At 44.1% G+C, this 16,365-nt stretch overlaps 1 protein-coding gene across 2 annotated transcripts; it reads right to left on the reverse strand.

The window, feature by feature from the left end:
• Positions 1–1,835: 1,835 nt before the first annotated feature.
• On the reverse strand, positions 1,836–15,989 carry ndufaf7 (NADH:ubiquinone oxidoreductase complex assembly factor 7). 2 transcript variants are annotated; one of them, XM_028606011.1, is made up of 11 exons: positions 15,595–15,989; positions 14,881–15,041; positions 13,752–13,832; positions 13,035–13,145; positions 11,638–11,854; positions 11,463–11,521; positions 8,660–8,773; positions 8,038–8,181; positions 3,469–3,642; positions 2,022–2,258; positions 1,836–1,991 (listed from the first exon to the last, which is right to left on the reverse strand). In XM_028606011.1, exons 1-10 carry the CDS (start codon positions 15,662–15,664, stop codon positions 2,034–2,036), a joined length of 1,356 nt encoding a protein of 451 aa, XP_028461812.1. In that variant the 5' UTR covers positions 15,665–15,989; the 3' UTR covers positions 1,836–1,991; positions 2,022–2,033. The 2 variants fall into 2 exon arrangements, with proteins under 2 accessions (XP_028461812.1, XP_028461811.1); XM_028606010.1 differs by having other exon boundaries at positions 1,836–2,258.
• Positions 15,990–16,365: the final 376 nt, after the last annotated feature.

Here is a 16,365-nt window from a genome sequence, read left to right on the forward strand (position 1 = left end):
AAGTCAACACAAGGGTTAAGCCAAGGGCCTTCAATGTGTTTTTAAACCAAGGGCCCCTCAGAGCAGGGACCCCCCCAACTACATATTGGAGGAAATTGAGTTGCATATTAAACCTTTTAAACCTCTTCAGTTGAAGACGTTTTAATCCTTTTAACTTCTTCCAAATGTACGACGAGTCACACTCAGGGTTCATACGCATTTTAACCAATACTTTCCCATGACCTTTTCATGACTTTTTGGCAAATTGTGTTCCTGAAAATGTCAGTCGACATTCTACAATAAGAATACTAATCTGTGTTAAAGTTTACCCTCAGAGGTTTAACTAGGAAATTGATGATAATGTAGGTGGTTCATAGAGGGATTCATAATATCGCTCCCCGAATACAATGCTGAGGTTAAGACGACGTGAAAATACATTTATTAATCACATAAATAATAATAAATTCCATGACTTTTCCAAAACTTTCAGGGTCTTTTTAGGTTTTCCAAATCATTTCCAGGCCTGGAATTTGCATTTTTCATTGTAAATTAATTCCAGGTTTTTTCAAAACGTATGAGCCCTGCACCCTCCTTGTCCTGAATCAGAGGAGGAGCTGATAATGTTTGGAAACGATCATCTAATCAGCTGTCCTGAACACGATCGCCTCGCTCTGCTGCTCCTCCAGAGGGACGGCTGCTTGTTTTGGCTGTGGCGACACCGCCACCCCCCCCCCTAACGTGTAACCAGATCTTTTAATTGCTACCGGGGGAGCGACGGGCTCGTTGTGAATGGCTGCTGCACAACCGTGAGCTCAGCTAACTGCTTCAAGATGCGTCCGATCCTCCTGCCACGGGGGAACGACCCCCGAAGTTCACCAGTGTCACGGTTTTCCCCTCGGTGTCAGGTGTAGAAACCGTGGCTTAAAAAAACAAAAACAAACAATAACTGTAGAATTTGAGGGATTGTTTTGGGATTTGGAAAATACAAAAATGGCTTTTCAGTTAAACAATAAATGTCAAAGTAAATGCACAGATCCTTTTACGTTTCTCACATCTTAAGATCAGAATGTCTTTACACATAACTTAGAGAGAAATCCTTTTAGTTCACCTCACGCTGGACATCAACATCTGTTACAGTACACAGAGTTCATATCTTCTGTTCCTCTAAAGTAGAGACGTGCACTCTTGTTAGTATTCTGTGGGAATACTATAAGCCAGCGGTGTCCAATGTTTTTTAAGCCAAGGACCCCTGAATTGAAAGAGAGATGGAGCAGGGACCCCCTACTACATATATTGTATAAAATTAAGTTACATATTAAACTGGGCCTATAATAATGTGTAGGGCGGCTATCACTTTTTTTTTTCTCCTTTTCATCAAACCGCAGTTTTTCCAAGTTCCCACAATTTCATCGCACAATAACTGCATAAACATCCCGCATATTCCATCACATTTTTTAAGAAAACGTGCCACATAATCAATGATTTTTACCCGCAACAATCACAAAAAAACATTTTTCTGGAAGGACTGCTGATATTTGACTTTTCCGATGACATAAAAGTAATAACCTTTATATCTGGCCCTTGATGAGATTCTCATTTCCTAGTGTGGCCCCTCAGGGAAGCTGAGTTTAACCCCCGCTCCAGGCTGTAAAAACACGATCTTCTGAAATCTCTAGGGCTGCTCCCTCTTAGTCGATTAGTCAACTTTTCGGTCGTTTTGGTCTTAGTCAACTTAGATCTCTTTAGTCCATTACTCATGTCTGATGCTTTTTTCATGCTGAATGACTTATTTCCAAGAAACGTACAAGCACATCTCTGAAACTCAGATTTACAGATCTGTCGATTAAATCAACTAATCAATTAGTCGGTACAACTGAATGAGTGTTAGTCGACTAAGAAGTTCTTCAATCGAGCACAGCCCTAGAAATGTCCCGTACTGTCCGTCTGAGCTCCGTAACCTCTCTAGAAAAGTCCCGACGGCCTCCGAGCTTCTCCGAGCTTCTCCGAGCTTCTCCGAGCTTCTCCGAGCTTCTCCGAGCTTCGGGTCAAAGTGTTCAGGAGAAGCTGAGCTCGGTGAACCCGGCCACAGGCAGCGGCGCCGGGCTCGGCTTCTTCTCCAGCGTCAGCCCCGCCGGCGGGGCAGGCCGGGCCAGCCGGCGGGGGTGCAGCAGGCCGAAGAAGTGGAAGCGCTCGCCCATCTTGGCCGGGTTGGTCAGCACGTCGTAGCTGGCGATCAGCTGCTGCCGGGTGGACGCGTCGCCGCAGCTCCTCAGCAGAACCTGGAGAGAACCACACAGACGGTGAAACCTTTTTCGGAGACGCTCGGTTGCCCAGGGGAACCAAAGATCTCCGGGACGGCTTTCTGGTGTTCAGGCGGGAGCTTCTCTCACACTGCACAATTTTCTGGTATGAAGGCAATAATGTGTCATTAAAGCTCTGCAACTTAGTAGTTTTATATCTGTATACATCAGGGCTGCACCATTAATGGCAAATTTATCGAAATCGCAATATGGACGAGTGCAATATCCAAATCACATTAAAACTAAATATGTGTCAAACTGTTCTGAAGGAAGTATTGTGGTGCTGCAGAGACGTCCCGGTCTACAAAATCTATCCTACAGACTACAGAAAACCTCTCTGTTTGGTACACAGCCTCGCAAAAATCACACTATAATCAATTACATTTTTAAAAATTAACAATTTTTCAATGAAAATGGCAATAATGTCACAAAAATCATCATTCCCTCCAATACCGTGAATCATATCGCAGTATCAGTCAAAATAATCACAATGAGATATTTTCCTCTCATTCATATATATATATATATATATATATATATATATATATATATATATATATATATATATATATATTTTTATTAAGATCTCCAACTATTGAGGGAGGTCCCGGAACATAGTCTACACGGATTTAGAAAAGCGGCAAAAACATTAAAAAAATTGTGGAGATAAAAAAAAAAAGTGATTGTCGGAAAAAAAACCTCAACGTCAAAAGGTGAAAAAAGTCAGAAAAAGTGCCAAAACTAATACTTTTTTTTCCACACTTGTCACTTTTTTGTCCAAGTTTTTTTTCACTTTTCACGTTTGTTTTTGCGCCACAATTTTGGAGCTTTTCCTAAAATGTTATCATTTGTTTTGTTCGGAGCGTTGTACGGAAACATCCACGTTATTTTTTTTGGACAATTCGGTTGAAAGAAACCCAAATATTTCTGATATAAAAAAACTTATTGAAAATGGGTCTAATTTGACCCGAGGACACCAGGAGGGTTGAAACATGGAGAATACATTTAAATAAAAAGACAATTTGAACTCAAACACACACAAAAGACAACCGTAAAGGATAAAAGAGAAGATTAACAATACCATACTTTTTCTAACGGGAACGGTAGAACTGTTAAATCTCTCATATTCAATAATCGTGATCTTAATATCTCAGAAAAACCAGTTCCGTTGGCGGACCCACAGACTCACCTGCATCCGGGAGTCGATGCCCATGTTTTTCAGGAAGATCCTCTGTGGGACGGGTCCCAGACAGGCCACGCCCCCTCCGGCCATCCTCCGCAGGAAGCTGAAGTCCACGTCGGCGGTGAGGTCGGCCGAGCCGGGAGAGGACAGGACGTCGTGGAGACGGTGGCCTTTAAAACCCTGACGGATCCGAAACGAGAACACGGTGAGCCAAGGAAACCTCTAACATGACTCCGCCAGATGGATCGCTTCGCATTTGCTCGGCATATCCATCTGGGAACTTTCCGTTGGAGAACTTTTGGGAAGGGGCGAAAATACTGGTTAGCTGATTGGATAAACCATCTGTCCATCACCACCTATAGTTGGTGACAGACGGGCCAAATCAACCAATCAGATTAACGAAGCGTATGAAAATACAACCACAAGCCCGCCCCTGCTGCTGCTGCAGGCAAAGCATAGCGTGTTAGCTCAGCAAGCTAGCAACATGTCGGTAAAGGATATTTGCCGTTTTAGTAACCAGAATTCAGGAATAAAAGACCCCATTTCAGGTTCCCGGTCCATATTCCAAAAGAAGGATCCAAGAGGAAAAAGCATTAGTGAGCGGCTAACAGAATTAGGGCTACCGCTGTCTGAAAATACTGGTTAGCTGATACAGAAAATCCCACTTATTTTTTGGGTCGTTCTGACGTGAAAATTGAAGCAGGTAATTAAAAAAAAAGAAATCTGGCTCCTCTGGCACAAAAATCGACCGCTCCCTGTTCAGATGCACCAATCAGGGCCAGGGGAGGTGTCTGACTGTTCAGATGCACCAATCAGGGCCAGGGGAGGTGTCTGACTGTTCAGATGCACCAATCAGGGCCAATTAGGGACTGAGAAGTCGTCGATGTGAGCATCTTCCCAATCCTACCTACAGCACCTTTTAAAACGTTTTTCTCTGAGGATTTCAAAAACGATTCTGAGATTTGTTAAATTAATTTAAAATGACGACAGAGTTTCCCCCAGAAAAGAAAAGGTCCAGTGGCAAGGGTCGGTCCCAGACTGATGGCAGCTTTAATCTGGAGACCAAACCTTCTGTGTTTGTAATTTATTTATTTTACAGTAGGGACAGTGCACAAAACACATGAATAGATGTCTTGTGCCAGGTTGTAGCTAATTGCTAGTTTCCACCCGTAGTCCCTGGGCAGGTAGATGGCGCAATAAAATACAGACATGGTATTTACAGTTTACAATACAGACACATGAAGTCATAACAATCTACAGGCATCATTGTCCCCCTATCCTACCCAATAAACACACAGTCATTTAGCACATCAATTCACTGGTGGGAGAAAGTCTGATAGTTAACAGCCAATGCTTTGCTAAGCGTGAGAATGAGTGCAAGTTAGTGCATGTCATTAGCTCTGTAGGAAGAGTATTCCACTGATTTATAGCCACAAAGGAGAATGGTGTCCTCCCAAATGCAGTTTTGCGTTGTGGGAGACTACTAGAGTCCGGATCGGGCCAAATTTTTCTGTCCAAGCCCGGCCTGTGTCCGACAGAGCCGCAACTGAACCTGACCCGAGCCCGACAGGCATTAAGAATTTTGTGTCTGAGCCCGACCCAGTTAAAATCTAATTTTTTTTTCTCATACTAATGACACATGTAGGCTACGTTTTTAAAGGTCCCATGTCATGAACATTTCACTTTATGAGGTTTTTTTAACATTAATATGAGTTCCCTCCCAGCCTGCCTATGGTCCCCCAGTGGCTAGAAATGGTGATAGGTGTAAACCGAGCCCTGGGTATCCTGCTCTGCCTTTGAGAAAATGAAAGCTCAGATGGGCCAATCAGGAATCTTCTCCTCATGATGTCATAAGGAGCAAGGTTACCTCCCCTTTCTCTGCTTTACCCACCCATGAGAGAATGAGAGACATCATGGCTTTCAAACGAGCAAAGTGGCAGTTGGTCAAGGCCCCCCCACCTTGCCCCCCCCCCCTCTCTCCTCCTCAATAGCTACAGACACAGAAATGGCACATCCTAAGGAAAGATCATTGTGGGACTGGCTCTAGTGGCTGTCGTTCTGCACCAAGGCTGAATTCTGAGAAAGAGACTTCAGATACAGTATTAGGGGACCACTAAGGTCTATATAAAAGAGACTTCAGATACAGTATTAGGGGACCACTAAGGTCTATATAAAAGAGACTTCAGATACAGTATTAGGGGACCACTAAGGTCTATATAAAAGAGACTTCAGATACAGTATTAGGGGACCACTAAGGTCTATATAAAAGAGACTTCAGATACAGTATTAGGGGACCACTAAGGTCTATATAAAAGAGACTTCAGATACAGTATTAGGGGACCACTAAGGTCTATATAAAAGAGACTTCAGATACAGTATTAGGGGACCACTAAGGTCTATATAAAAGAGACTTCAGATACAGTATTAGGGGACCACTAAGGTCTATATAAAAGAGACTTCAGATACAGTATTAGGGGACCACTAAGGTCTATATAAAAGAGACTTCAGAGACAGTATTAGGGGACCACTAAGGTCTATATAAAAGCATCCAAAGAACACCATGTCATGGGACCTTTAAGCAACTGTAGGACGGTATTCGGAAAGGTCAACAGATGAGCGCGTCAACTCACACGGGGCAACAAGCCCACGTTAACAAGCTGTTAAAATGTTGAACGTGTTAACCTTTCCTGATCGCTTCTCTTCTGACTGTGGTCAGAGAACCAGGGGAGACTGGTTACCTCCAGGGCCGACTTTATCACATGAATAACCACTAACTCTGCTCCGATTGCATCTACGACACGCCTGCTTCCTCTTTCTCTATCCCTCTTCTGCCCACTTACACCACACACACACACACACACACACACACACACACACACACACACACACACACACACACACACACACACACACACACACACACACACACACACCTCTGTTAAAGGAGACGCAGCACCATAAATCTTTTCAGAGGAGGAGCAGAAGCATTATGAATTTTTTTTTAATTTTTTTAAATGAAGCAAACATTTGAGTGAAATGTAACATTTTCAAGATTTAGCATGTCCTATTTAGTGGGAATATGACAGTGATGGTAATGACGTGGCTTTTTGTTTTGTAATAACAGAATGATGGAGCGAATCATGAAGCTATAAGACAGATTTCATAGAGCTCTACATTAAAGTCAGTGCTAAAAGCTAAGTGGAGATGTGGAAATATGACTGTCTACGTTTCCAACCGAGCTGTCTTACTGTACCTGTAGTTTAAAAGAAATCTTAAATACACTGGGGGAAACCCTGGATGATGTAAATGAGGGAAAAAAATAAAAATGACAAAGGCAGAGGAGGAGCCGGGGAAGAGCAGCTGGTTTCCTCTCCGCCGGCAGCAGACGGACTTCACTGCTTCCTACATCTGTTTCCTTCAACTACAACTGAAGACAGGACTGCACAAAGTGTCCTAACTGTCCAAAAAATGTCCTCAAAATCTCAAATAGGTCCTCACAAAGATAACAGAATTACAAGAGGACAAAAGCTAGGAGATGCACAAAGTAGATTCTACGTTACAACAGCTAAAAATGACATTTCATCAAGCCTCAGCTATTTTTATGTTGCTTGTCAAAGTCAGAGTAAACTTTATCCCGTAAGTGAAGTTAAAAAAATACTCCATGTTTACTTTAACATAGGAACTGTCGATTTGTTCACTCTTCATGCAACTAAACTAAAACTTGTATAAATATAATATAAAGTCTCTCAATGTAATGTAGTCCAATACAACTAGGATTGGGTATCGTTTGGGTTTTTTCCGATACCATTGCTAAAGCGATACTTTTAAAACGGTGCCTGAACCGGTATTTTTTATTAAAGTGAAAAAAAAGAAGGGTACTAAACAACAGTCGGCGACTTGTTTATTGCTAAGGCCACGTGGTCAAAATTAAAGGTTTAATAATAATGTAATGACTATAACTTATAACAATAACTTATTTCACCAGTAAATTGCTGTTGAATGACAAAAACAACCACCAGATGGGAAAAGGGTATTTTACAATAACTTTGAATGCACCACGCTACCTGTTTCAAGTGAACACACCATCTGCGTTGTTTTTCTGACAACGGCAGACTGTTACCCTGTTAGGTCCCGGTGTTGGAATCCTCTCCAGTGAAATACAGTCACACTTTACACTGTTTAACGTTAGCTGTCAGCATTTTAAAGTGTTTAATCCAGCTGCTAGCTAAAGCTAGGCTAACGTTACCTGCTGTCGAGTGTAGTGTAAAGTCAGGCACCGAAATGAGGCACCAAAATTTTCGTTCTTATTCGGTCTCGTTACTACCGTTTACGTCGGAACGGGTGCCCTATTGGCACCGCTTTTCGGTACCCAACCCTAAATACGACTCTTACTTTAACACGATGAGCTTCATGAATACAGATGTTATGGCTGGACGCCCTTTAGGTTGTACAGGTGTTCCTAATAAAGTGGCCACCGAGGTTAAAAATGTTCGTCTCACCCTGAACGTGTTTGTCTCACCCTGAACGTGTCTCACCCTGAACGTGTCCGTCTCACCCTGAACGTGTCTGTCTCACCCTGAACGTGTCCGTCTTGGTTCCGTCGTGGCCGTAGTCGCCAATCAGCGCCGCGCCGCCGTCTTCTAGGATCCTCCGGGCCAGCTGCTGGATGATGACTCCGCCCTCCGCACACACCTCCACATGGCCACGCCCTTCATCTGCCTAAAACACACACACACACACACACACACACACACGGAGACAGACACACACACGGAGACACACACACACACGGAGAGACAGACACACACACACACACACAGAGACACAGACACACACACACACACGGAGACAGAGACAGAAACACACACGCGGAGACACAGACACAGACAGACACACACACACACACACACACACACACACACACACAGACAGACAGACAGACACACACACACAGAGACAGAGACACACACACACAGAGAGAGACACACACACAGAGACAGACACACACACGGAGACACAGACAGACACACACACGGAGACACACCCGAGGAAACCCAAGGGTCAAACAACCACGAGACAGTTTGTGTTCAGTTGTCCGCTAGCTGACACGTGAGGTGAAAATAACAAGTGTGTAGTTGTGTATCTGCTGTGTGTGTGTGTAGTTGTGTATCTGCTCTGTGGTCTCCAGGTCCGTTACCTGTACGAGCGTGGACGAGGCCAGAGTGGGAGACGGTGCCACGACGAACCTCAGCTGGTCGGGCTTCTCCGGGTCGATGTCCACCATCACCTCCCTCCAGCCTTTCTGCGTCCGCTACGCAAAATACACACACACACATTAGTACGCACAATCAGGAACACACACACACACACACACACACATTACTACACTACTCTCTCCTACTGCTTGCTGCTCTCTCCTACTGCCTGCTGCTCTCTCCTACTGACTGCTGCTCTCTCCTACTGACTGCTGCTCTCTCCTACTGCCTGCTGCTCTCTCCTACTGCCTGCTGCTCTCTCCTACTGACTGCTGCTCTCTCCGACTGACTGCTGCTCTCTCCTACTGCCTGCTGCTCTCTCCTACTGCCTGCTGCTCTCTCCTACTGCCTGCTGCTCTCTCCTACTGACTGCTGCTCTCTCCGACTGACTGGTGCTCTCTCCTACTGACTGCTGCTCTCTCCTGACTGCTGCTCTCTCCTACTGCCTGTTGCTCTCGCCTACTGACTGCTGTTCTCTCCTAATGACTGCTGCTCTCTCCTACTGCCTGCTGCTCTCGCCTACTGACTGCTGTTCTCTCCTAATGACTGCTGCTCTCTCCTACTGCTCTCTCCTACTGCTCTCTCCTACTGACTGCTGCTCTCTCCTACTGACTGCTGCTCTCTCCTAATGACTGCTGCTCTCTCCTAATGACTGCTGCTCTCTCCTACTGCCTGCTGCTCTCTCCTACTGACTGCTGCTCTCTCCTAATGACTGCTGCTCTCTCCTACTGCCTGCTGCTCTCGCCTACTGACTGCTGTTCTCTCCTAATGACTGCTGCTCTCTCCTAATGACTGCTGCTCTCTCCTACTGCTCTCTCCTACTGACTGCTGCTCTCTCCTACTGACTGCTGCTCTCTCCTACTGCCTGCTGCTCTCTCCTACTGACTGCTGCTCTCTCCTACTGACTGCTGCTCTCTCCTACTGACTGCTGCTCTCTCCTAATGACTGCTGCTCTCTCCTACTGCTCTCTCCTACTGACTGCTGCTCTCTCCTACTGACTGCTGTTCTCTCCTACTGACTGCTGCTCTCTCCTACTGCTCTCTCCTACTGACTGCTGCTCTCTCCTACTGACTGCTGCTCTCTCCTACTGACTGCTGCTCTCCTACTGACTGCTGCTCTCTCCTACTGACTGCTGCTTTCTCCTACTGACTGCTGCTTTCTCCTACTGACTGCTGCTCTCTCCTACTGACTGCTGCTCTCTCCTAATGACTGCTGCTCTCTCCTACTGCTCTCTCCTACTGACTGCTGCTCTCTCCTACTGACTGCTGTTCTCTCCTACTGACTGCTGCTCTCTCCTACTGCTCTCTCCTACTGACTGCTGCTCTCTCCTACTACCTGCTGCTCTCTCCTACTGCCTGCTGCTCTCTCCTACTGACTGCTGCTCTCTCCTACTGCCTGCTGCTCTCTCCTACTGCCTGCTGCTCTCTCCTACTGACTGCTGCTCTCTCCTACTGACTGCTGCTCTCTCCTACTGACTGCTGCTCTCTCCTACTGCCTGCTGCTCTCTCCTACTGACTGCTGCTCTCTCCTACTGACTGCTGCTCTCTCCTACTGCCTGCTGCTCTCTCCTACTGCCTGCTGCTCTCTCCTACTGCCTGCTGCTCTCTCCTACTGACTGCTGCTCTCTCCTACTGACTGCTGTTCTCTCCTACTGACTGCTGCTCTCTCCTACTGACTGCTGCTCTCTCCTACTGACTGCTGTTCTCTCCTACTGCCTGCTGCTCTCTCCTACTGACTGCTGCTTTCTCCTACTGACTGCTGTTCTCTCCTACTGACTGCTGCTCTCTCCTACTGACTGCTGCTCTCTCCTACTGACTGCTGTTCTCTCCTACTGACTGCTGCTCTCTCCTACTGACTGCTGCTCTCTCCTACTGACTGCTGCTCTCTCCTACTGACTGCTGCTCTCTCCTACTGCTCTCTCCTACTGCCTGCTGCTCTCTCCTACTGACTGCTGCTCTCTCCTACTGACTGCTGTTCTCTCCTACTGACTGCTGCTCTCTCCTACTGCCTGCTGTTCTCTCCTACTGCCTGCTGCTCTCTCCTACTGACTGCTGCTCTCTCCTACTGACTGCTGCTCTCTCCTACTGACTGCTGTTCTCTCCTACTGACTGCTGCTCTCCCCAACAAGTGAGGGATTTAAAAAAATGTATTTCACGTTGTCTCCATCTGGTGGTAGTTTGATGTAATTGAATTAATTAATTAATTTGACCTATTTATACTGGAGAGATCACTGGGGGGCGAACCTCATTTACAATTTCATTGAGTCAACTTTTAAACTTCTTTTAAGTATCCATATTTGATTTGTCTAAGTGTGCGTTAGTCCACTACATTGTAGAGCACTTTGAATTGCATTTTGGTATTTTTGAAAAGAAACAACACAGAGAAGAAGCAATACCATCATAAAAAAATAACAGAAGGCTACCAAAAGGTCCCACAGCCAATACCCTCCCACAAAATCTTTTAAGGTTAGGGGAATAAAGGGTTAGGGGGATAAAATCTGATACAAATTTATGAAAAAGGAAATGTGGGAACATAGGCACGCTCCCGATGAATGTGGATAATTAGGATGTAAATGAAATACAGTAACATGTAAAAAGCTTTTAAATAAATTTAAAATGAATAAAAAAAATTTAAAAAAAAAAGGTCAATTATTACATTAGGAGTTCCACACACACCACACACACACACACACACACACACACACACACACACACACACACACACACAGCGGCTTTAAAAGCATACCTGAAATTTGTGGATGGGCAGAGCGTCAAAGAACTCGTGAGCGAGAAAGATGCTGAATCCTGACAGAAGAAAAAGGGGGAACTGACTGTGAGATAACGAACCCAAGTTGTACTCTCTTTACATGAAGAAACAGAACCCAAGACATCCCGTGGAAAGCGGGTCCCGTCAGTTGTACCTGCGGGGACATCCTCCAGGCGCCGGTACCAGGACACCGGCAGCCCGCCGGCGGTTTCCCCGCGGCGGTACACCGGCTCAGCCTCGCCGGCGTGCGCCTCCTGGCTGTGGCTCCCGGTCAGACTCTGGGCCTGAAGACGACTCAGCGCCGGACTCACCTCCACCAGGTGGAGGGACACGGAGGCTCCGCCCAGCACGGACCGCAACTGGCTGAACACCTGGAGAGAGAAAACCAACACAGAAAGTAAATTATAGAGTGTGGTCTAGACTCTATCTGTAAAGTGTCCGGAGATAACTCTTGTTATGATTTGATACTACAAATAAAATTGAATTGAATTGTTGGGTCTTTGTAAATTATAGAGTGTGGTCTAGACCTACTCTATCTGTAAAGTGTCCTGAGATAACTCATTATGATTTCATACTATAAATAAAATTGAATTGAATTAAAATCACTACTTCATCATACAGCTGGACACTAGCTGCTCTCTCTTAGTCGATTAGTCGACTAATCGGTCGTTTTGGTCTTAGTCAGCTTAGATCTCTTTAGTCCATTAGTCATGTTTGATGCTTTTTTTCATGCTAAATGACTTATTTCCAAGAAACGTACGCGCACATCTCTGGTAAACACAAGAATTAAAGTGGTGCTTTTGCGCAACTCTTTGCGGAGAAACTCGTCGGGCTTTGCACCCCGCTGCACCGGGTGCAGGATAGGGCACTGGATACGCAAAAGCCAGCAAAGAAACCTGAAACCTCCTATAAATAGACTGAAGTAAATTAACCTGTTTTATCTCGCTCATTTAATCGCTACAAAACTGATGTGTAAGAATCTAACATTGTGATTTTACGATGGGGGGTATGGGAGCAGTTATGGTACGTGTCCATATATGCGTTGTTTTCACGGATCGCCCCGCTTCCCAGCACTGCACGCTAGTGGGCTCGCTCTTGCGCGATCTCTCTCGAAACGTGTTTAGTGAAAACCTTTGAATAGAGAAATAGGCCGTGCAGTTGCTGAATCTGTCTTCATTTCAGATCAACAAAGGTCAGTTTAAAAGATTTCTGTCCGTTTTTGAGAGGCGCCGAGCCGGACGCTCCTCACGTGCATTAAGTTGCCTGGATTCCACGTTACGCACATGAGGAGCGGGCGACTCGAAGCCGCGCTGCTCCAAAGTCCAACGCTACCAGAATGCAATGCACCGCTGCTCCTGTAGAACTGAATGGGAAGCTTGGAAATGATGCTTGAGGATGGACAACTTTCTGAAGTCTCCACTAACGCTGATGACAACACGCAAGGAAGTCGCTGCACGCTAAAAACCCGCTAAACTTCTAATGTATTAGTTTGTATTGGTAAACTTCTCTTGACTTCTCCGATCCTGCTGCTGTGAGAAATAAAGTCCGTACTCGGAGGACGTCGCTGGCCAGCGATCCTTTCCCAGGTCCGAGCTCGACCAGCTGCAGCTGTTTGGGTCGACCGGCTGCCATCCACTCGCTGATGATCCACACGCCGAGCAGCTGGGACACACAGAAACACACCTTCACACACCTAGAACAGCACGAGCACACGCTCTCACAACTTCTCTCATCTAACGGAGAGGAAATGTGCGGTTTTACTATTAGTTTTCCTGCTAACAGACGTAGAAAATGTTTCGGTGATTTTCAGGATTCAGGTGGCTAAAATAGACAGACTTATGGCTGAAACAGTTATACGATTAACCAATTAAGCGTGATTTGTGATGTGTGCGTCACTCTCTTTAAGAGAATAGCAGGGCCTGTGTGTGTGCATGTGTGTGTCTGTCCGTCTGTCTGTCTGTGTGTGTGTGTCTATCGTGTTTTGTAGTCAAAGTTTTTGGAGAATTTCATCGTTGAAACAGCTTGTAGTAAAGTAGCTGTAGAGGAGATGGGTTGAGTGCATATGTAGATAAGTAAAATAAAACATTTCATCTCAAATAAACTGAGAAACATGTCAACAGTGTTTCCTCTGTGTTGATTTTGTAGTGGCAAGCCGCCACAGTATCAGAAGTAGGGGTTGTTGTTCGGACAGACCTGCCCCCACTGCTAAAACTAAATCCTAAAAGCAAACACTATTTTCTTTTTCCGTTAAGGTGGATTTTTCCTCACTTCTCCGAAGATCTGACTGATTTCTGGTGACGTGATGAAATCTCCGTCCGGTCCCAGCATGTTGTTCCTCACGTAATAACCCTGAAAGAGAAAAGCAAGGACCATGAGCAGCGGCAGAGGGACACAAACTATTCAGGGTTTTTTTTAAAGAAAAGGTTAATATAAAACGGAACCGTTCATCTTAAACCTTGTGTGGTCTTCCCACCGGCCGTGTCCTCTCGGGTCAAAAACACTTTTTTCGATGACTTTTTCGCAATATTTTTGTCGTTTTTTTTCAACGTTTGACACATTTTTTCACTTTCACTACCACCAACTTCTAACCACTATAGTTTCTTATTTTTGTAATTCAAAATATATTCTAAGTAAGTAAGTGAGGGCGTGAGTGAGTGAGTTAAGTATGTAAGTGAGTAAGTAAGTAATTGAGTGAGTGAGAGAGAAAAAAACACACATCTGTGATATTTGTCTTAACCCTTTTCCTATTTAAACTTAATTTTTTTCATTCAGAACACAAGAGAAAATAAGACTTTACTTGCAAAACATAATGAGCTAAATAATTTTTGTGATCGTTAGGAATAATTGCGATTACATTTCGATTAATTGCACAGCCCTAGTTTCTTATTTTTGGAATTCAAAAAATATTCTAAGTATGTAATTGAGTGAGTGAGTGAGTGCGTAACTGGGGCGTCGGACTGGGGGGGAAAAGGGGACTGAGTACCCAGGGCCCTCATGTGAGGAGGGCCCAAAAAGATGCTAGAATGAATAGCTGTGGATGCGGGGAGGGGCCCATAGAACATGCCTTTCTACAGGGCCCAGAATTTGGTGCCGCGCCCCTGGTGAGTAAGTAACTGAGTAAGTAAGTTTGTACGTTCTCCTAGAGAAGTGAATAAGTGGATAAGTCCGTAAATTAGTAAATCCATAATTTTGTGCGTAAGTAAGTTCAGAAGTAATTTCGTAAGTAATAAAGTTTATAATAAGTTCGTAAGCATTCATTTATCAAAACAAAATTAACAAAGTTCTTCACAATAAAAGCAGTTTAATCTCAAACAGGCAGTTTTCTCTAACTGATCCAGGACGGCTCCGCAGACTGTCTGTCTGTGACCAATGTTTAGGGTGACTGATCTCCACTCACCGTCACTGGGTTGGTGAGCACCTCTCTCATGTACTCCGCCACAGGAATCGGACCTGTGGCTTTTATTTTGGTGGTCAGGTGTCGCAGCATGGAGTGCCGGGGCTTTTCCTCGCCGGTTGGAGGGCTGCAGAGGAGTCTGGTCTGAGCTGCTCGCCATCGCACTGTCACACACAAACATTAGTAAAATATAGGTTTAATAACAAAGAACGTATCCTGAATGAGATGACCAGCAATTTACAAACATGGATAGTTTAAAAGTGACTTTGTAGGGTTGTTTGGTGCAAGACCCTAACCCAATTAATTAGGATGGATAGAAGGATGGACAGACAGACAGATAGATAGATAGATAGATAGATAGATAGATAGATAGATAGATAGATAGATAGATAGATAGATAGATAGAGTAAATATATAGATGATAGATAGATAGATAGACTCAAACTTGAAAAACACAATTTACAACATATATAACGGTATAGATAATTCAATTTGAAATCAATTTACAGTTAAAAACAGAAAATGTATATCTAGCAAACAATACTATTTTATATACAGTACATTGATTACTCAACAATAAGCAGATAATAGGGGATGCACGTAAGAAAGAGACCAACAAAACAGGCATTACATTGTGAAAAATGTAAAATAATTGTCAAAAAAAAATACATCCAATATTATTGCAGAAACCATGCAAATATCACATCAGATCATCACCTGCTGTTGATGGACGACTGAAGACTCTGCTGATGAGCAGCTGTGTTTTAACACCAAAACAAGCCCTCATTCTGCTGGTAATGTCCGACTAAATACAACTAGGACACTGTTAATAGAAGTAAGTAATATAACTTCAACCACATGGCTCAACTCTCAGCTCACTGACAGTTAGCTGTTAGCCATTGAGCTTTAGCCACGTTAGCTACAAGTAACGTTACGTTAAAAGGTCAAATACGAACGCAACCGCAGCCGGAAATAACGTTTTTGCTTCGGGTACAAATGATAAAAATATACATGTGTTCATCAGGTGTTCATTTGTGTCTGTCAGTCGTTTACAGTAGCTTAAAACTACAAAGTCCTTGTGTAAGAGTGATATGCTAACAGACTGGTGAGGGTTAAGCTAACCGCAATAAAGAATATAACATCCGGTTGATCTTTCACAATAAAATATCTTCCGTGTGACATATTTTTAGTGTAATTGAAAACTAAAGGGTGTTTTAATTGTTTTAAAACACATCTTAGTCTGCTTGATTTATGTGTGTATGTCCTTTTGTTTGTGGGTTATTTTATCAATAAGCCAACATAGCAACTTAAGCCATAGCAAGGATTTTGGAAATAATATGGCCATCAGCAGAACCACTGTATTTAAAAAGAAAAATCACATTGTATTTATTCCTTAAATACTTACTATTTATTTATTTTACATCTTTCAGCTAAGATATGCTCAGCTTCAGTATTAACAGTTTTATTTTTGAAAGAATTTTTCTTGCG

Source organism: Perca flavescens, chromosome 18 (assembly GCF_004354835.1).
Source record: "Perca flavescens isolate YP-PL-M2 chromosome 18, PFLA_1.0, whole genome shotgun sequence".
Lineage (NCBI taxonomy): Eukaryota > Metazoa > Chordata > Actinopteri > Perciformes > Percidae > Perca > Perca flavescens.